The 21,497-nt window shown below is 50.2% G+C and overlaps 1 protein-coding gene across 1 annotated transcript; it reads right to left on the minus strand.

Annotated features, from left to right (window-relative positions):
• Positions 1 to 8,151: 8,151 nt before the first annotated feature.
• Positions 8,152 to 17,110, minus strand: TAB1 (TGF-beta activated kinase 1 (MAP3K7) binding protein 1). Its single transcript, XM_069807195.1, has 11 exons — positions 16,975 to 17,110; positions 15,973 to 16,109; positions 15,636 to 15,789; positions 14,915 to 15,001; positions 14,222 to 14,360; positions 13,647 to 13,760; positions 11,205 to 11,316; positions 10,952 to 11,096; positions 10,340 to 10,562; positions 9,886 to 10,042; positions 8,152 to 8,845 (listed from the first exon to the last, which is right to left on the minus strand). The coding sequence occupies exons 1-11, from the start codon at positions 17,005 to 17,007 to the stop codon at positions 8,638 to 8,640; spliced, it is 1,509 nt and encodes a 502-aa protein (XP_069663296.1). The 5' UTR covers positions 17,008 to 17,110; the 3' UTR covers positions 8,152 to 8,637.
• Positions 17,111 to 21,497: the final 4,387 nt, after the last annotated feature.

A 21,497-nucleotide genomic window follows, 5' to 3' on the forward strand; every position in this document is an offset into this window, starting at 1 on the left:
GCCCACTTTTGCGCTATCTCCTGGCCATGTCCCTACCCTAGATGATCTGCTTAATGCAGTTCAGTGAACGTGCCTTCTAACGAGGCCGTCACGACCCCGGCATTGCTGCCTGGGGCAGTTTCTGCAGGGACACTGCTGCAGCTTGTGCCTCTCAGAGCTATTTTCCAGCATAGAGACTTCACCCACCCCAGATAAGTAGGGAGCCTGGAGCAGCTCCTTTGCTATCCTCCTTTGAACTCATTAGTAAAGATGCCAAGACTTGACTAGCTATTTAGTTCACTGGCACTTCCTTAGGCCTCCGTGCCCTAAATAGCACTCAGCAGTCATTTATCATTGCAGTCCGGGTCCTCCAGGCAGCGTGCTTTTGCACGGCTGTATTTATAGCCATGCCAATTTTCATTATTTTTTTTTTCAGAAATACAGAAATACTTATATTCTCTGCTAAAATTTCCTATCGAAGCTGCCACGCTCCTGTGGTTCAATGAACATCAGCCACCTCTCGGACGAAGTTTGTCACAACATGTTCTTCTCTCGTCCCTTGATCTCTGCTAGCTGTGGCTTCTCTTCTTCTGGAAACTACCCTCATTTCTCTGCTACTGGCGTGAAGTTGGCTTTCCCAGTGGATGCGGAGCCTGGCTAACACTTGGACCTCACATCTCTCCCGTCCCATGTCTTGGTTTGTGTCATGGGGTATTGGTTGCCCTGAGAACCACAAAACCGGCATGTGTCCAGCTGTGGGGTGCGGGAGAGGCTGCGGCAAAAGTCTCGGTGCGGCAGCGCGCATCCCAGCTCCCCGCGTGGGGAGTCCTGCTAAGTCACCTCCCTCCCTCGCCCGCCGTGGGTTTGGCAAACCGCCTGCAGAGCCGTCCCTTTCTCCAGGAATCGCAGCCCCGCTCCAATGCCCCGGTTCGAGAAATTGGTCTAATTAGAGAAGAGTGAAATGCTTCTCCCGCTTGGAGAGCCGCAGGTCCCCAGCCTACTTAAAGCTCCGCAGAAGACCATTAGCGCGACAGTGTGTCTCCCCAGAACTACGCATTTGCTCGCACGCTTGGCAGGCGGCCGACCAGATGTAGCCAGGCTGTCTGGAGGTGCCAAGCATAACAATTAACAGTCGCTTTGTGGTGGGATTGGCAATGGCAGCTGCAAATCGCAGGCACGTTCGGCCGCCCACCTTGCTTCCAGGGGCAGCATAGTCCTCTTGCACCCCTCCAGGGGACACTGCCGGGGGTCAAGGAGATGAGGGTGAGGGTCCCTTGGTGCCAAATGGCCGCAGGACCTCGGCGACTTACCGAAAACGACGTCCCACGGTGAAGGGCACCAGCTGATATGCGTCTCGGCTAAATCGTTGAATATTGTACCTTATTTCTGTTAAGGTGCTGTTTGGGTTTTTTCATGCTGACTCAAGCTGCAGTTCTGCAAACATGGAGTAACTTTATCCAGGTGAACAGCCCTGTGGAGTTTGGGAGGGATGCTGCCACGTTCCTTGCTTGCAGTGGCAGGCACAAGCTGCTTTATTAGGTCTTAATTACTCCCTTGCTATCCAAAATTCCTAAATTTGCCACTACAGGCAGAGAGGAATAAAAATGTTGCACTTCTGCAGCTCAGATATTTGCAGCCATGAATAATACACTCACTCATTTACTAATGGATACACTTCTCCTCTAATTTCTTTCGCCCTCCAGACATTTGCAAAAGCTCTTTTCATTCCCACCACACCTTTAGCCAGCACTAAGCCATTCTGTGTTTTGTTGCTCTTATCTCTTCTCTGAAAGCTTTTATTGACTGCATGTTGGTTTTGCCTCCTCACCTTTTCCATTTCCTATCTAGCCTTTTTTTTTCTTTTTTGCTGTTGTTTCAGGGCTTCAGATCTCTGAGAAGTCCCTTGCGGAGCTATTTTGGATATTTCTCACCGCAGCAGCTGAGAACTCCTGGAAGAGCTAACGACAGGAGCAATAATGAAAAGCACAGTTGGCTCCAGAATATGTTGGGATTGGGGGGGTGGGGGTCAGTAAATTATTGAACTATCTGGATGAAGAATTCATATCCAAAAGCTATTTTGCCTTAGTACCTGAGTCTCATTTACATTTAAGAGCTGTAAGTTTTTTAGGGATGAGCTCTGAAGCTGCTTCTCTGCATATTTCTTGCTTCAAACAGAGGGAAGAGCCTCTTCCCTTTTCATACAGCACATGGCTGCAGGTAAAAAGCGCTGTGGGTCGCGGGAGGGCCGGCTGGGGCCAGCCTCCACGCCAAACCAACGAGCAGCACCCAGTGATCCCGTCTAGCGATGAGTTTTTGTTTCTGCCCTCACCCCCGCACCGTGGCGGGCACACACGGCAAACCTAGGCAAACCTATAACCGAGGCTAAACTGGGTGACCTGGCCGGTTTGCTCCGCTTTGCCTAAAACTGGGCACAGAGGCATCCCTTTCCCTTTCCATGCCCCTTGCACGGGAATTGCAGAGGGTCCAGGGTGGAGATTTGGTCAAAACAAGGCACTGGGGCTCTCCCTCCTCCCTCGTACGGTCCCCGTCTGCGTGACGGCGATGTGAAATCACCCTCTCTGCGGCCGTGGGAGGGGGACCCTGCCCAGCTGCCTCGGAGGTGATGGATGCACCAGGTTTTTTTGGCTGTTCCGCTGCGCAGGTTTGCAGCCAGGACAGGGATCCAGCGGCTCGGGCACCGACAAAGGCAGGAGGAGCTGGCAGCGCACAGGCAAATGAGAGCGGCTACCTGTTTTGCTTTGACTGCCAGTTGCCATTGGCTGGAGAAAGGGACTTTCCGAATTGCTGATGCATGAAACCACTAGCGGCTTGACTTTGATCCCCGTACTTTGAAAGAAGTCCTGAATTTTCCAAAACAACTGACTCTCATCAGAGGTCAGAGGCAGCCGTGTTTGCCTGATTTCTCTTCAGTCAGGAGCTCTGCGCTGCGTGTTCAGAAATGCCCAACTACCTCCAGGAACCTCAGTTTTGGAAGACTGGGCTTGTGGCTGCTTTTGGAAACAAACCACAGAGGCTTCCTGAGATGTTTTGGTGGCTGTTGGCCGCCTTAGAGCCACGGTAGCCAGAAGGGCTCTGTGCAGAAGCATTTCTGTAGCTCCTGAACAGAGAGGCGTAGGGTTGGCCGCCCTTCCAGAGCCTCTGGCTCTCCAAGCCTTGCCTTTCCTTGCTACCAGTCCTTTGGACATCAAAGCAGCTGGTTTGCTGAGGACCTTGCTCTGCAGAAAGGGGCTAGTGTTGCTCCCCACCATCGCTTGGTTTTTGCAAGGCAGAGAAAAGCTCTTTGCCCGGCTCAGGCAAAACCAGGAGAAGAAATGCAGAGTTTCTAGGTCACGCTGTTCTTGAGCGATGAGGCAAGAGAGAAAACAGGTTAGGAGACTCTGGAAACACCTAGCAGAGAGCATTGCACAGCCCAGAAGATCGAGTCCTCTCTCACACGCCTTGCAAACACCTCGTCCGACCTGCCTCCTGCTGCGGCCAGGTCCCTTCTCCCAGGGATCTTGCTGTTCGCAGCCCAGCAAGCCCATGGTTAAGCTGCTGCTTGTTTGGGGGGAGCGGAGAGGGGAAGATTCACCTCCAAGCAAGAAGCCGTGACGCTGCATCCGTCCTATCTGCCCTGGCTCTCCGGAGTATTCCCAGGATTTTTCTTTCCATGCTCCGCTGGAGTCTAATCCTGCATGCAGAAAATTCCTCATGCTTTTTGCTCTTATTTCCTCCAGGGCATCTGTTTTCTCTTCCATTCTGTCTGGCTGTTCAACAGCCTGAACTCAGTTACTCTAATCCCTCCACCTTCAGTGATGTTCTCAGCTCCACATAATAAATATTAACAGCTTACATGTATCTTGGGGTTCTTATGCAAGGACTCCAAATAGCTTTATAGTTCATATGCACATGGGGCTCACTTTATTCGCCAGCAAAATACAGCCACCGATGAGACAGCAGTTGTTTAGCAACCTACAGCGACAACACACAATAGTTAAGACGGGAAGTGAAGATAAATATCGTATCCATTTGAAACTCCAGGAGGGGATTGGAGTTGGCAGAATATAAGTCCTTGTGCTGAATTTTAGCCAGAATACTCCAAATAGCATTCCTATGCTTACAGAAAGAGCTATAGGATTTAAAATACCTAACCCATCCCTGGTGGTTTATTTACAACTCAAGTTAACGGCACTGACATTTTAGGATGCCAGCGACGCTCTTAACCGGAGAAAGGCGAGTCACTTGAGTAATGAACTGTACAGGATTACTCTAAAGCCCTTCCTCAGAATTTCTAGGGAAGGAAAAATCAGACTATTATATATAAACAACTATCTATTATCTATCAAACTGAAAAATATTTATATATTTGAGGCAGCTTCACCCTTCAGCTATCTCTGCCCCACGATGACAGGAGGCCAACTGCAGGATTTTTTTCCATGGTGCCACAAACTCTTCTGCTATCTCCTAACACTCTCAAAACTTTAGTGTGGTGGAAAATAAAAGGGGAGAGGGAAGAAGAGCATGTTCCTCTTCAGAGCATGGCAGCTGAGGGCGCAGAGCCTCTGGTTGACGATGCTGCATTTCCCTCTCATGGTCCAGGGAACAGCGGTGGCACGGAGCGGCACTTGCTCACCGCATGCTTCTTCCCTATTGGAAAGTCCAGGTGTGCCAAAAGCAACCGAGTGTGAACAAAGAGGGGAACGGGAACGAACCAGCCCACGTTAGCTTCAGCTGATGCCTCAGCTGCTGAAGAAAACCCAAGCCCCGGGTGACTTGCCCACAGACCACGTACCGGAGCTGAGCACTAACTGCCGGCCGTGACCCTGCCTGGCTATCCTGCCGCTATTTAAAGATTTTATTATAAATGGGTGTGCTGCTCAGCTAATGGAGAGCTTAAAATAAAAAAAGTCCCCGGTGATCCTTCAGCGGCAGAGACAGCGAAGACCTCAGTTTTAGATGTCATCAAAGGCCCCCCCCATAGCTGCAGACCCCCATCTCCCAAGGCAGCCCAGGAGTTTCCATGTCTTCCTCCGATGGCTTATTTCCATCCCAGCCTGGGGTGGACATGATCCTGCCAAGCATTTTTTGGAAACTGCCCTTTCCTGGTGCTGCAGAGCCCCCCCTGCTTGTGCTGGGACCACGAGATGGGGGGACAGAAGGTGCAGGCAGCTGCCAGCAAGGGCGTCTTGCCAACACCCGCTCAGCCCCCTCCACCAGCACTGGGTGCTCCCCACCGGGTCGCTGGAAAGGTTTCTCAGGGGAGGAGAAGCAAGGAGGGACAGAAAATTAGGGAATTGCCTGTCTCCCACCCAGGCACCTCCACCTGGTGAGGTGGTAAATGGGGGTTTGGGGGGGGGGGTGGGGAGCAAGAGCACAAGCCAAGAGAAGGGTTTTGGGGCTGGCTCAGGACAGAGGCACTGCTTTAACTCCAGAGCAATGCAAACCCCAGCTCCGTACTGAAACCAGCCCCAGCGTGGCCTCCTCTTTCGATCAGCTCTTTCTGGAGATCCTCAAAGGCAGCGGGGAGTCTACAAAGCCCTTTCCAGTCTTTGCTGGGTTTTCTCCATGTCCCTGGTGTGCAGCGAGGTGCACGTGGCTTCGGTCCTCCCCAAGAGCATCTTAAAAGTCTTTGCATCATCTTCAGCCCTGCTGAATCCTCAGCACACCACTTCAGCTCGGCTGCCCGCTCACCTCGCTGCCGGCCCGTGAGCGTTGGGACTGGGATCTTCTCCCAGTCTGTCTCACCAGCCACAGCCTGAGCACCTCTAATGACCCTCAGCCAGCGTCCCTGCTGCTGCCGTTCCAGGGACAGGACTTCTCATTTCTACCCTTGTCTCGCAGGGGGACAGCTCTTGAAAAATAAGATTAGCTGCCTTTACGGCAGACTTATTCTCCTATTCAGATCTTAATTTGCCAGCTCCTCTCCAGCAGTCTTGTGGTGCATAGCTGCAGTGTTTTTTTCTCTCTCTGCCTAGGACTTTACGTTTCTAGTGGTTTTGAATTTCACTACACTGCAAAAAGGCCCCTGCTCTTGTTTCTCCAGATCGCTCCAGTTCTGTCCTCTTCCATCCACTCCTTCATTTTAAAGGGGCAGGGGAGAAGAGGTTTTTCCACTGTTCTTAGAGCCGGCATCTTCCCATCGCTCCCTAAGGACAATATTAATACTGACATTCGCTCACAAGCCTCATCCCCCTGTACACAATGTTCAGTCTGTTTCTTTGACCTGGACTCCTAAGCCATAGCTTACACAGCATATACAGAAGACCTCTTTTTCCTCGTCTTTTTTCCAGTGGCTGTACACACACAGCTTAGCATGATCCACCCGCTCCTACCCACTTTATTTTTTCATACTTCATAAACTGGTAATTATGCCAAAGGATAAGTTTGTTTTGCGTGATCTGCTTTATATAAGTGTGTTTGGCAATTCTTAAACTTTTATCTGGAGCATCCACATGCTGGAATATTTCCCATTGGAACTGTTCTTGGTATAAGTTAGCGAATACCACAGATAAATGGGATGGGGGAATAAGCAAGAAAGACTTGTTTATACAGCTATCGAAATCCGTGCCAGGTTAGGGAACGCAGAATAGGATAAAACCTCTCCAACTCCATTTTAGTTCATACCAGGATCGTACCATCCTAGTAAATAGCCACACAATAACCTGGAGGAAAGGATAGGATCCCCAGGTTGAACAACATTTTGGCACGGTCCTGGACAACCCGGCCAGCCTGGGCTCGGATACCTGAACTCCCTGCTCCTCACGGGCAGAGGACACGGCTGAGGGACTGCCAGCCCCTGCCTCCATCAGCCTCGGGGACAAGGCACCAAGCCTCAGGCAGCTCTGCTGCCTTCCCCTCCGCACCACTGAACGCCGCTTCCCTGGCAGGGTTGGAAGGGTCTCGACGTTCGGTGCCTGCGCCAGCACATTCAGCACACCCAGCCTTCCTGGGAACTACAGGAGGGCAGGGAAACACCAGCTTCCACAGGCAGCCCAGCAGCCGAGAGCCCCGCACGATTCACATGAAACCCCGCAGAGTAAAGCTGGCGCAGTGGGAGCTGGAGGGGGCAGCGGCGGAAAGCCACCCACCTGTGTGCAAGGGATCCTTGTTGCCACTTCCGAGGAAACGGGCGTTTCTCACCGCTCTGATCCTGCCCACATATTTCTCAGCGAACTCAGATCTTGCCTCAGGGCGCTCGGTGCTATTTGATTTATCCAAAGCAATAAATCTCCCTCTGCTCCTTTCTAAGCTGGCACGCCACAAGTGCCTTGAACCCACACGCACCAGGGCTTGGCTACACACTGCTCTGCTACTTCATCCTGATCCCTTCTTCCCATTCCCCTTCTTCCTAAGCTGACCAGGCTGGAAGCAAAAATATATCTGGGAAGGAGCTCAGGCTGGTTGCCTCACTTGCCTTTTCTCCTGTAATTCTCCTCTAGCCCTCTCTTGGCTTTGCCTGCTGCCTTCTCACAGCTCCCCACGGAGGCACCAACAGCGGTCATCCCCTCGGCCTCCCCGTCTTTGCTGGGGAAAAGCTCCTTCCCCGGGGAGCCAGGCCGAAGGGGAAGGCTGGAGCAGGGAGGGAAGAGGCTCGCTTGCCGCCTGCTGTCAGAAGCCTGAACTGAAGAGGAAGATCGGCCCTGATCCTGACAGTTCTGCCAACGGAGTCCAGGGCTCGGCTGACCCGATGCAGCATCCCTCCTCTCCTTGCTGCCCACCTCTCTGCTCCGAGAGGAGGGTGCACATCTGCATCTTCAAGGCAGCTGCATCACGACACAGCTTTGGTTCTATCCACATGTGACTTCCTGCTACGCGCTACCAGAAGCCCATACAGGAAAACCCTGTTTACAAACTCCACCTGCCCTCTACAGTTTTCCAGATGGCCTGCGTTCAAGGAAACTGTGTGCATTTTGCCTACAAAAAACAATAATTGGAGTTTATAGTTTAACTCCAAGCCACAATCCAGCACCAAAGCTCAGCAAACAAGCCTGGAACAAAGACCTTACGCTTTTAAATCACCTGCAAGGGCTCAGGCCACTTTTACAACAGAAGCTTGCCTGCTGCAAGGTGCAACCCCCTATTCTGGGGGATGAGAGGGTTTCACCAGGAAGAGCTGTCACACCCACACACGACATTGTAAGGAAGAGAGCAAGCCACATAGGTGCCAACGAGTGTAGCTATAAGTTATTTATTCTGCAAAATAGAGGTATCTTCTATGGAGTTGAACACTGGAATCACAGCATTATGAATTGAATTGTGGAAACATTATGACAGCACACACACACACACACACAGGCACACACACGTACACCTACACACGCGCGCACGCAACCTTTGTACAGGCCCCTGCTCTTGCATTATCCCGAGGGAGCCCTCTCTGCATGTTTATTTGCAAAAACCTGCAGCGAGGATTGCGTTCAAGACCCCTTCCCCTATTCACAGGGCTTCCAAGGGAACGAGGTTGGTCAGGATTGGGTGCGTGGCACAGGCAACACGTGTCGAGCACGCTGCACACGCTTCCCAGCCCAGTGTTCAGCACATCCTGGATAGGAGTTAACTCTGGGCAGAACACAGCCCTCGGCGGAGCACTCTCATTCTTGCCTCAGTCTTTGCTCACGCAGCCGAGCGCGGGGTGTCTGGAGGAGGCAGATTTCCATGTTAGGACACAGTCAGTGCTCCCTGCTCGCCATGGTCCATGTTCCAAAGCCTGTAAAACTCTGCAAAATCCACATAGGGCTCCACACGTCCATCTTCATCTGGCTGGAGCGAGTGGGTGGGTCGGGAGCGGAAGAGACCCCCATCTGAACTTGAGCTGCTACTCTGCGTGTGAGTATTAGTTGACTGGAGCGTCACAGTTGGGCTTTGGCTATGGAGGGAAAGAGAGAGAGAGAGAACACAAGCATCTTTATTTTTCCCCATCTGATGCTTTGGACAAGAAAAGCACCAGAACAAGTACCAGCTTCTTCACAGATCAAGCTATCCTTAGCAAACAGGTAAGAAGGTGCAGTCTCTTGCTCTATCAGAGCACTAGAACTGTTGAGGACTGCTTGGAATTAACAAACACCAAAGATATCTGATTCACATTTAACTGGAAGGCCTTAAGTACAACCAGGCGTCTCAGGAACAGAGGAAAGGAAGCAGGAAAAAAAAAAAAAAATTAAAAGAGAGGCATGCACTCTGCTGGCCTCCCCATACCCATATAGTATGAGCTTTACGGGAAGAGTCTGGCAGCTATTCTTGCATGACCTGTGTTGCAGCCAAAGCAGCTCTAGTGCGTCAGCCTCATTGTTTCTGGAGCTACCAGAACACAATACCCAGACAGCTTCTTCACTTTGCAGGGCGTACACACACCACCCTGCGCCAAAGGCTGAACCTGAAGCAGAGCCACTAACTAGCATGACCCTGCAAAGTGGATCCAAGCAGGATCCAATTCTGACCTTTATACTTTTTTTTCTACCCCAGCCTCTGCCTGTAAGCAAGCCAACTTGTGCAGCACAGCCTCTCCAGCAGCCTTAGAGGTGACCTGCATAGCCCTTCTTCCTTATGAAAATGAAGGGCACCCACACTCCCTCTGTGCATAGCACCCAACACACTTGGCATACAAGACCCAAAGAGAAGGGCTGCTCGCTGCCAGAGTGCCCTCCGCAAACAGCAGCAGATGCTGCTCCCAAGGCATGTTCCCAGAGCTGGCTTCAGAGCTGCTCGCTTTACTCATTCCCACTCCTCACACACTCGCATTCCAGCTAACACATTATGCTGGCTGTCAATACTGCAGTCAAGAGGGCCACACTCCAGATAAAGGAATGATTGACAGGTAACTGACAGGCGTCTCTCTGCTTTTCAACCACTTTACACAGTGTGAGGTGCGGGGAAAATCTGCGGGTAGCAAGAGAGCAGGACTTTTACTTAGTGAGGGTGGGGGTGGCTTCATCCAGAGTTGAGCTGCTGTGGGCACCGTTGACCATCTGGCCTTGGGAAGGCATAACAAGAGACAGCGTGACGCTCGTCTTGCTTGTGCTTTGGGAGCTGGAATACGGCACAGAGACTGGGTAGACACGGCCTCCTGAGAAAGGAGAAAACAAGAGTTATAAAATGCAGTTGAGACATGAGTGACTGGGGGTATGCAGCGGCAAAGAAAGGCCAAAGAACCCAAGGATTTGTATTAAACTGCCTTTCTTAGATGCTATACTGTATTCTGTCAAATTGTCACAGACTTTACATCTCAGAAGCCAATAATCCCTTTAATAAGCAAATTCCTTCTACACCAAGTATCTCTTCTTCCAATGTTAAGTCAGTGCTGGATCGATCAAGAGATCTTATCTTCCACCCTCCATTTTGTTTCATTCTCTCCCCAACATACCTTGCGTTGGTGTCAGCGTGGGCTGGCTCATCTCACCCAGGGGGTACCCAAAATTCCTCACAAGCAGAGTCATGTCTTCATGCCGGGGACAGAACTTGGACCGTTCCCCACCACTGGCAAAAGTGTCGCAGTGGATCCGCTTAACCCGGTCCACTACTGCTTGTGCCACAGCATCCAGCGATGTCTGCTTGGCAAACTCTGTGGCTATCATGGCTGCAATTTCCTGAGCAGAGAAGGTGGGGGGGAAGGGGAAGACAGAGGAAGGATGTTTAGGAGATTTTGGAGGAAACCTTTTCCTGCTATCTGATCTAAGAGTTTTATGGCAATTCATCTGACTGTGATGCTTGCCAGTCTCACCTGCTGATATGTGCCCTTGTGCCTTGATCATCCCATTCCATTTAATGGGCTACTTCTAAGGGACAGGCAGCTGCCTAGAAGAACCAGCTTGGCAAAGCAGCTCCCGTATTATTACAGACTGGAATGGGGTGGCACAGGCGTTCAACCTGGCCAGAATGCACAGGACAGACGAGGAGGAAAGTCTGTATGAGAGCAGCTGACAGCGCCGGAGTGAGTCAATAGCCAAGGGAACGTTTCCCCTGTGAGCAGGCTCACCTGGTTGGCCTGCCCAGGCCCGTGAGCTGCCTCCAGCGCTTTGTAGAGCCCTTCAGACATGAGCACCAAGAAGCCAGTCACCCCATCCAGCGAGTGCCCTCCGTGGATTTCAGGCTCTGCTATGATGGGCTTAGATTTAGCAGCACTAGAAAGAGACCATGTTATTTAGTATTTAATGGTGATGCAGTAGGTGAGAACAGAGGGGTCATGAAGAAAAGGAGGGTTTGAAACCACAAAGTTGAGTTTTTCTGACCTGAGCAGTTCAATATCAGTATAGCCATATTTGACTTTGTAATCTCCAATGCGCCGAGTGCTTTCCTGCCCACGAATAGTTCCCACTTGTTTTATTTTCCCTGCATCCAAGCCTGCCAGATTGAAAAACAAGAAAGTTTAATTGACTTTGGGAAACTTGCAGGACTTCCTCTGGTTACACTGTCAGGAATGAGAAAAGAAATACCCACAACTAAAGAGAATTCTAGGACAAAATGAGGTGCCAAAGAATCATCAGGAGCCCAACAGGGAGAAAAGGAAGAACAGTTTGCTGGGTTCCAAGGGACACCTTTTCATTAGTTGTAATCTGGGAAGGAGAGAGAAGGAGAGAGATGCACACAGCCCGACACGTGCACTCTGAATGCAACGGTTGGCCCTGAGACAAAGCCCACATCCTAGTCCAACGCCACCAGTGGCAGCTGGCCTGGGTCTACAGGCATTCACTGAAAAGGCAGGGAACATCTGCGCCTGTCAGCTCTGGACTGTGCGATGGGAGAAGGCAGGAAGGAAGAGAACATATGTGAAGGATTCTGCTTTTTCTTCTGGCTGTTATTGATCCCTGCTCCTAAACTCCACATCATGATTTCACTAATACACTAGATTGCAGAGGGAGAAAAGGAGAGCTATCTACACGAGGCACTGAATTTGCTCAAGTGCTCAAACTGATGCGGGCTACTCCTAAAATAAGGACAATGACCAAACAAGTATTTATCTAAATAAATTTAAGGTGATATACCTCTGGCAGGAGCTAGGAGGGAATCCCATCTTAGGGAAGGTTCTAATAGGGACCATCCAGGTGCAGCTACTATTTGAGGCAGGACTCAGAGCAGATGAGCCATTTGCCTGGCCTGTTCTGGCAATTGCCCTTTCCTGGTTATACCTAGAGCCAACAGGCAGAAAACGTTATTTTGAGATTTTATCTAGGGATGACTGTCCTCAGTGCAAGGTGAAGGCAGAGGTCCAGCTGAAACTCTCCCTCTGAGTCAAACCAAGCCTCACTGCACAGATGGCTCCACACCTACCCCAGCAGTAAGACACAACTCTGCCATCTGCTGCAGACCAAAGCTGACTCATCAACATGGCCTGGCTCATTTGCCAGCTCTTGGCAGGGGGATACACGCTATCGACAGACACAAACACAGGGAAGCTCGCAGAACACCAGAGAGGTTGTGTCTAAATCACAGCAACTCTCCTGGAGCACCAAACAGGCTGCAACATGCTGGGTGAAGAGTCACAAAGGCATAAGACCATTCCCCCAGGAGAGGTGTGACACAGGCACCATCGTGATAAACGCTATCCCCACTACCTCTTATCACTCTGCTTCAGCCTAGCCCTACAACAACCTCCTTTGGGCTCCCAAAACAGCCTGTGCACACTGGCGTGTTCCACAGGCTTTCCCTTCCGCTGGGACTGCCAGCAGGAGAGCCACTGCTGCGCCAAGTTAAGGTCAGTATTTCTAGCAGATCCCTGTTCTGCTGTGGACTGCAGCTAAATTCTGCATTTTTGGCAGTAGAAAGGCAGTCAAAGGGTCTCCTTCCCTGGATTCTTGCATTCAGTCTTCTGTTTCATAGCACGTACCACTACTGCAGGAGTATGAGTAAAAGAGGAAATGGAAGAGAACTAGAAAACAAGACCCAGCAGCAGAAAATGACCACAACAACAGCCTCACCAGATAAGAATATATCTGCCAGGTGAACCTAACGAAGAATGCCAAGTTAGGTCTACCTAAACAAAGGTAAGAACATAAGTATCTCAATAAGAAGAATTCGGTACTAGCAATCACACAAGTGGTCTGGGCTAGTTCTAGACCAAGAAAGAAAACATGTCAAACACTGCAAAGGAAAAGGGAAATTGCTTAAAGCAAAATGTCAGCCTTAAGAGTTCGATAGTTACTGATGTAAGAGTGGTAAATGCCAGTGCTTGGCCTGGCTTTGTCTGAAGCTAGCTGCTTTTTTGCAGCAGCAGCTTGTACAAAGGCATATTGAAATGCACCATCCCGAGGGTGCGGCATCACACAGAACTTAACCCAGCATAACTGTGGTTTACCTCCAAAGGAGCAGTCATATACTGTCCATCCTGCTTCTACCCTCTGGCTGTGTGTTTCCACTCCTGCCTTCCTATCGACTCCAGCAATCACACAGCTGGAGGGCAAATCAATGTCAGTTTGGCAGTCGGACACAAAACTAACACTCAAAACTTGAAAAGAAAGGGTAGCTTTCTGCTGGTTCAGTGAGCTGAACTTACTCTGTAGACTCACAATGGCTAGATATGCAGAAAAGGAAAGGACTGAACCAGTCATCTGAAACCACAGTAAGCTTCTTTTTGTGGTCATTTATTGTCTCCAGCAGCTTGAGTCATTCCTGGTGCCCCAGATTAACAGAGGTACACAATGTTCTCAGATAAGAACATGAAACCCAACACTCACCCAGCTGGGAGAAGCGAAAAAGTTCATCCTCATTCTCTGTCGTATGGTCCACGTTGAGCTGAGTCACCTGCAGCCCATCCACCGTGGACTTGCATAACAGTGCCCGATTGGTACCTGCAGTGGGAGCAGCGAGATGAGGCACCAGATAGCTCTGCCATTAAGAGGGAGAACATATCCAAATGGAAAAGGAACAGGAGAGGGGAATAAACACAGAAAAGAGAAAGGCTCATGTACTGTCTCATCATGTTCTCCAAAAAGTAGCCTTGCTAGCAGCATAGTAGGCCTGCTAGGCAGCTCTTCATCCAGGCCTGAGCTGGTATCTCACAAGAAAGCTCTCCATGTCTCAGTGAACCTGCATTACTGCCTCTCAACCCGTCTTCCCTCTGTTCTTTGGTCACACACATCACATCAGCCAACATCTGCACAGATAAAGAGCCAGGCTGATTTCCTCCTGATATCACTCCTTGGCCACAGACCAAAGAAACTGTCCCCCACATTCAAATTTCTTTCACCTCCTAGAACGGCAGCCATCCTCAGAGGCGCCTAGACTGAGCTGCTGACAAAAAACAACTCACCCACGTTGGCGATATAGAGTTTGTTGTTGAGAACAACAGCCACAATAGCCATGGCTCCTCCAGAGATCTCCTGCTCTACAACCTTCAATCTCTCCACAATCTTCTGGTACTGAGGAGGCAGCTGGTGGTGAGGGACACCCTGAAACCCAAAATGAGGGGAAAGCTTACACACAGAGTCACCGCAGCTGGAATCAAAGTTCTGTAGGGAGGGGACTCGTCTTGGCGTGTCTTAGCCTCGTGTCAAGCCTGTGCAAGACATACAATTATTTGTTCAATCCTAACAAGTGACACGGCTGATAAGGTTCTGGAGACGTCAGTCCAGTTCACCTGAAGAACAGAATCCACATCTGCCCAGATGCCATGCAAATTTGAGGCCTTGCCTCTCATCTACATCACATGGCTTTGTCCTGGAAGAGCCACATGTACAGGTTGAACTCCTCTCCGTGATATGTTCAGCTCCTTACTACAGTAACCAATGATGGGTCTAAGTAGTGCCAGTACGAACAGTGGGAACTCTGGGAAATGAACCAAGACGCTTGCTTCACTTCATGCAAACTCCCAGAAGAGAACCACCAAGAAATAATATTCAATTACAGCCTCCCTTGGACCAGACTGACTAATATGCCCAAACCTCACCCAGCGATCTGGAAGGTGGGACCTCCAGCAATCTCTGTTCTTAAGGCTACATATTACCTCTGGTAGCTGGGACTGCAAGCTGGCCTTCTCTGCCAAGGCATCATCAATGGACTCCAGGAAACTTCTTTCCACCACATCAAAAGCCTAAAAAAGGCCATAAAGAGAATCTAAGCTCTTATCAAATGCCTACAGACCTATGGGGCTACCCATCCCCACCTCCCTAAGACTGGCTCATAAGAGTGGATGATCACTGTATATATAGACATTCAAGGATCACTACATCACATTGAAACACAATTATTTCGGCGCAACTAGTTAACAGCTTGTAAAGACAATCTGCAACAACTCAAAACAGGAGACAACAACATAAAAATTACATTCACAGCAATGTCAGAGACCTATCTGATTTTGTGTGTTGATTGTAAGAACTTGCCTATCACTCAAGAAAGTGCACTCACAAATCCATCTCCCCACACGTTAACTTCTCCCTTTCACTCACTGTCATCTCCTTCACAGGCTGACTTGTTCCTACATGTCCAGTGAAAATAAGCTGCAGCTTCCTGCAGAGCTCTCAGCACTGTGCTGACAGAGCCAGGGGGACAGATGGGTATGAGGTGGGAGTGAAACAAAGCGCTATAGCTGCTCAGGATGAGTGCAGTTGCAACCATTGGCAGATGTTTCCAACCTCCACAGAAACCAGATGCTGCTCTCCCGCTGGCAAAAAGAGGAGGTGGGTAGTGTGAGAAGCTGGAGCTGTTCCCAGACAAAGCTTCTTTACCTGCAGCAGAACTCGGCGCACATCAGCATCGCTGTGATCTGCATGTAGCTGGCCCAGCAGCAATTCCGCAGAGAGCCTCTGACCCACAAAGTTGGTGACTCGGTTGCCGTCATAGCCATTGAAGACACCATAGAGGTAGCAGTTGTTCTCACTCCTGTCAAAGAGGGCAGAAGCAAAGAGATCACAGATGTCTCTAAGACACAGACATACACAACAAGTTCCTCCAGACACCTCCTGCATGCTCAGGCCCCACCCTCTTCTTCTGAGTCAAACTAAATACCACTTTTACCTGCCCTTGTGTCTGCAGGAGTCTGTGTCCCAGGTGCAACCCACCTACCTGAATTTTAACCAGTTATCTTCCAAGGGGTGACCCTCTGTCCCCTTGCCATCTGCAGTGTAGGAACGGTTTGGAGCTGAGCCCACCCCAGAGAGATGGCAGGATGGTAAGTCATCTGTCCAACTGGGCTGCTGTTCCTGGGAGACAGAAAGAGGAAAGAGACCATGTAAACCCCAATCAGCCTGAAGTGAGGATCCTGGTCCAGTACAGGTTACAAGTCCATCCCCAGCCTCTTCTCAACCCTTTTCCCTTTGCTAACGGTGTAGCACACCACCCCAGCCAATAACTTCATATTCCCTGCTGCAGAACTGGATCACTTACCACCTCCTTTCCCTCTGAAGCTGAGCTCTGACTGCACCTCCGGCTCTTGCTAACAAGAAACCAGAAGTGAAATTTGCACCAGAGTTTTACGCTCGACACAGCACAGCACTAGCTTAGCTATTCATTTGGTGAATCAGACCCTCACGCATCCGTGGCGCAGGAGTACAGGGAAGGCTCCCCTCTCCCACCGGAGTACGCTCACCCAGGACAAGGGGACTGGGGCCCTGTTGCTGCCAGCAATTAGAGAGACATCCCTGGGGCCGCCATCTCCCTGGTGCACACTGCCAGTACACACACCACACACACACACAGGGCCCGCGAACGCCAGCTGCCCCCTCACACAGCTGAGCACCCCGAAGCAACACAGGCACGGCCCCCCCCCCAGACACCTGCCGCCCCCCACCAGTCCCACAGCGCTGCAGGCCAGCCCAAAGTGGGGATCGATGACCCCCCCCCGCAGCCGGGACCCCCCTGCCCTCAGGCGGCACAGAGGGCGGGAGGGCAACAACCCCCCTCCCCACTGAAGGGGGAAAGCTCCCGGCCCTCGCCGGGCCTCCCCCTTCCCACAGGGCACTGCGGGGGGGGGGGGGCGGACGAGGAGGAGGAGGAGGAGGCCCGGGTACCCCCTCGCACCCACCTGAGGGGGTGCGTGTGCACGGAGGGGGGGAAGGTGCCACTCACACTCTGCAGCAGACTCCTCCTCTGCGCCGCCATCTTGGAGCAGGAGCGACCTCCTTCCCGCCCGCCCTTCTCCTCCAGAGCAGAGGAGTCCGCCGGATAGAGCGGCCGCTCCTCAAAAGCCCGCCTCTCCGCCTGGCTCCGCCCACCTGCCTGAGAGTGGCCACGCCCCTTACTCCTCCCCGCCTCGCCCAATGGGCGAGAGCGGCGGGCTGCGCTCGAGCGCAGGGGGGCGGGCGCAACCCCCCCAGGCTCCGCCCCCCGCGCTGAGGCGGCGGCCGTTCCCTCACGGTGGGTGTCCGAGCCGTGACATGGCACTGGGCCGTCGGCTTTGAGGGCACTCGGAAACGTGGCCTGAGCCATGCTGGTGGAACCCTCTGGGGCTCCCGAAGTGATACCCTGGAGAAGAGTGTGCTCCCCGTTCCCCCCAGACACACTGCGGACCCTGTGGTATAGGGGAGTCTGCGGTGGTGCCCTGGCGTGATGCTTGCCTGTGTAGTCAGCATGCATCCCTGAGAAGAGAAATCCCACAGACGTGAAATATTTTTAAATTTCCCTGTTGTTACCCCTTCCTCTGGTCTAGGGGGAATGGAGACATCTCCATTTCTTACCTTGCAGCCTTCGGTTGTGTGAGAAAGAGGCACCTTTTGGCCAGCGCTGCAAGCATGTGCGGAGGGGAAGGCAGGAGGGGCAGGGTTGTGAGGATGCTGTGAAATGGGGTCGCCCTGAGTGCCAGAGAGCCCTGAAGGACCCTGGTGTTGAAATGTTTTTGTTAGCACTGTGTCATGTTTTGTGCAACCTCTAGGGAAGACCAAGCCCAGGGAAGACCAAGCTACCAGCTCTCAGCCTCACTGCTGCTCTGTAGATACCACAAGAGGTGTCCATTTGTCTCGACTTGGAGTCCGTCCTCTGCCGAGGCGATCCACAGCCCTTTCCCACCCTCTTTTGCAGGCCATAACAAGGACATAGTGGGACCATGCCCTCAGGCCAGCAATGGGAAGGTGTCTAGAACAGCTGGCAGGTTGTTCTCAATACCTACTGCAGTTCAGAGCAGTCCTTGGTAGTCTTGAGTCAGGCACAACAGTAAAATGGCTTGTGTGCCTGCCTGAACAATACAGACAAAACCAGAGATCACTGATTTTGCTGTTTAAGATCCTTCCTAGGCTGAGGTAGGCTGTTTCAAGAGGGACAGCTTCCATTAAATCAGCTCAGCTGGAGCAGGCGGGAAGACACAAGAATCATTCCCACCACTTTCGTAACATTGTAAGTCAGCAGAAGATCCCTCCAGGTGTGTGAGTGGCATATCCTGAAGTGAGTGATGGCTGGCAGACAGGCTGCGGCAGCAGGGGGGCTTGGGAAAAGCACGTTTACCTGTGCAAATCGAGGCTGAAGGGGCTCCAACATGAGAGACGTGCAGTTTCAGTGATGTCTAATAGAGCAACTGTGGTGAGGGTGGGACTGTTAAGTAGTCTTGACTTCCAGCAGTGGCTTGATACTCTTTTAATGACATCTTTGTGGCAAATAGATTAGATTCAGATGCACTTCAGAAATAATTGCCAGTTAATTAACCTCATTCTATGGAACGATGGTTTTTGCTGCAGGGGATCCTGCCGGAGGATTCCAGCTCCCTTTCCTGTAAATCTTCTGTCTTTTGTTTTGTTACATCTCTTTCTTCCAAATATATAAAGATTACAGATCCTTCCCCTTCATGCAAGGCTCACAAATACTCAGCCATTCAAGCAGACAGAATTACAGTACAGAGGCAGAATTACTTTTTTAAAGGTTATATTGGCCAAAGATAGAAGAAAATGCTAAATTTAGAACCTCAGTCTACAAACAAGTTTCTGCATGTTTAGCTTTCTGTATAAGCTTGGTCTCACTGATGCCATTTGGAGTATTCCTGTAGGTACAAATAATTATAGGAATGGGTCCTGAGTCTGCATGAAAATTAAAAGTAGGATGGACAGATTTAGTACTGATAAAGATTTTTTTCTTACCAGTATCAAGAAGAATTCCTGATGCTGCAGAAATATGTGTAGAACAGCATTGTCCATGTCATTAAAAGCAACAGGCGAGTTTCTCTGCTTCAAAACACGATGTCACTTTTTCAGCATTGCAGCACAAGCTTATGCTTATTTAATGACATTCAAGGTTGCAGTCATGCACCTTGATGAGCACAGGCAGACCCTGTCCTTGCTCAGAGTGCCACTGAAATCGGCAAGGCTTCGGGTGTGCTCAGAGGCTGCCAGCGTGTATCATACTGCAGGACTGGGAATTTAGGGGTCATTTCTGTCTTATATCCATAAGTGACTCCTTTTGAGACTAAGAAGAGTGGAGGAGTCTGTGTGAGGTGCGATAGGGCAGAATGTGATCTCAACCAGAGAGCAAAACAACTTTCCTAAAGATAGGAGATAGGAAAGCTGCCACTTTCCTTGTTTGTACAATGACTATTCACCTCTTGCCATTAAAAACACGCCCTGTTCCTAATTTAAATGTCTGGCTTCAGCTCATAGTCACTGATCTTTGTCATTCTGGTTTATTTTTTCCTGCCCGTTTGGGCTGGAACAGAGACCTGGTGCAAAACTTTTTTTTCTTGGTGAAAATACTTGTGCCAGATTCTGTCTGGATATTCCTGTGGTTCTGTCACTGAGCTTCTGCCCTAACATTGAGTGAGGCAATTAACTACTTGGTCTGCAAAAAGTGAATAGTAAGATTTACCAAACGAGGCTGCTTCCAGTGCTAAATGCATATTTGTCTAGCATTTTAGAGTCCTCCAAAGGAAAGTGCTACCAAAGCTGGTGTGCTGGTTCATGAATATCTGCTCACAGAGACTGATCGCTTCATGTAGCACTTGCAAGACGAAACACTGCACCGTGAGAGTTTTTGTTGGCTGTATTGATCAAGCTTATTTTATCCTTTGTTTTACTTATGCTTCTTACCTTCTGTAAATCCTCTCAGAAATTATCATGCTGTATTCTCATGCAGCCAAAATCTCTCCAAGAATGCAGGATATCGGTCACTGAACCTCATCATCCATGCACCAATAAATTAATTATATGATTCAGTGACTACCAGATCCACAGCTCCCTCTCTCATGTTAACCTCCCACATTTCTCATTCTTCCCTCTCTGTCCCCCCCTCTCTCTTTTTGTATTGTTTCTCACTGCATCTCTGTCCCCAGTGCTAGGGATTATACACACGGTATCTCTGGTGCCAAGCTGTACTGCTTCCTCCCTGTTTTTACTAATGTTTTCTCTATAGAAAAAGAAGAAACATCGTCACTGCTGGGCTGCTGGAGAAAAGATGAACAACAAGATTGAACAACGTGCCAATGCTTCCCACAGGCGCAGATGCCCTCATGCTCCTCGCTCCTCTGCAGGCCACTATTTCCAGGCAGGCTGGAACAGCAAAGAAGTAGCGATGGAGCAAGAGAGAGAACAAGCATTAAGGAAAGGCAGCTGGAAAGAGCAGCTTCCTTCCCCCCAGCACCCTCCAGAGAGTTGCAGAGCCAATGTGGAGAGCTACTGCCAGGGGAAGGGGGAATGGTGAGGGAGGGCTGATCCCCCTGAGAGAGTGCGAAATATCGCTGCAAAACAGAGTTTGTACAGAGCTTTAGGCCAGCTGGATTTTTGAGGGAGGGAAATGGGGTTCAGTTGTGCCAAAACATACGATCGTATTGAATTCTTTGATACACTAAACGAAGTCTCATCTCCTCAAGTCCTGGGATTATATGAACTTTTAAAAAAACAACTTTATAATAGAATTATGTTTCTAGATGTCATGGCTTCAAAACATGACTCATAAGAGCTTGAAATACCAGAAAGCAAAATTAAAGAGATTTCAAATGATTAGAAGACACAAACAAACTAGTTAAGTTGGAGTCTTATTCATCTTAAATGCTTGCTTTTGGCAACATCTTGTCTTACCAGTTTTTAACTCCACCTGTCGCCAGCTCAGACTTTTGCCTTTCTGTGGGCATGATATCTCCACAACACTTCCATCCCAAAAGCTGGGACTATAGGAAGGGTCTTTATCCAAACAAAGATTAATCAAGAAACAGATGGGTCTATCAACACTTTTGCATGAATCCGATGTGAAGCTAAGGCGTGTTTGTGCTCCCTGAGAGGTGAGACAGTTTGGAGGACTGGATAGAGCCTCTTCAGCGTCATGTGCCTCTGCTTACTGTCCTCCGACTGCACAAGGGTTGGGAAATGTGATGGCTGGGTACTCGGGTGACAGGCTCATTAAAAGGGGATGAGAAGGAAGCTTTACCTTAGCATTGGCATGGGATTTTGAATTTTATTTTTATTGCAGAGCCCGCTGAAATGAGATTCTTTTTTAACGGTGGTCTATCAATTACTGACTCCCACTGTCGGCAGTGCCCTGAGAACTCGTTTCCCAGGATTTGATTAGGTTTTGGAAATGTGTGCTATGCCCGACATGCGAGCAATGGTCACACACAGATGAATAGAGGTAAAGACACCCCAATGGAATAAACAGATCTGCTTCCCCGGGTGTGGAAATAC

The sequence above is a fragment of the Haliaeetus albicilla genome, chromosome 19, assembly GCF_947461875.1.
Source record: "Haliaeetus albicilla chromosome 19, bHalAlb1.1, whole genome shotgun sequence".
Lineage (NCBI taxonomy): Eukaryota > Metazoa > Chordata > Aves > Accipitriformes > Accipitridae > Haliaeetus > Haliaeetus albicilla.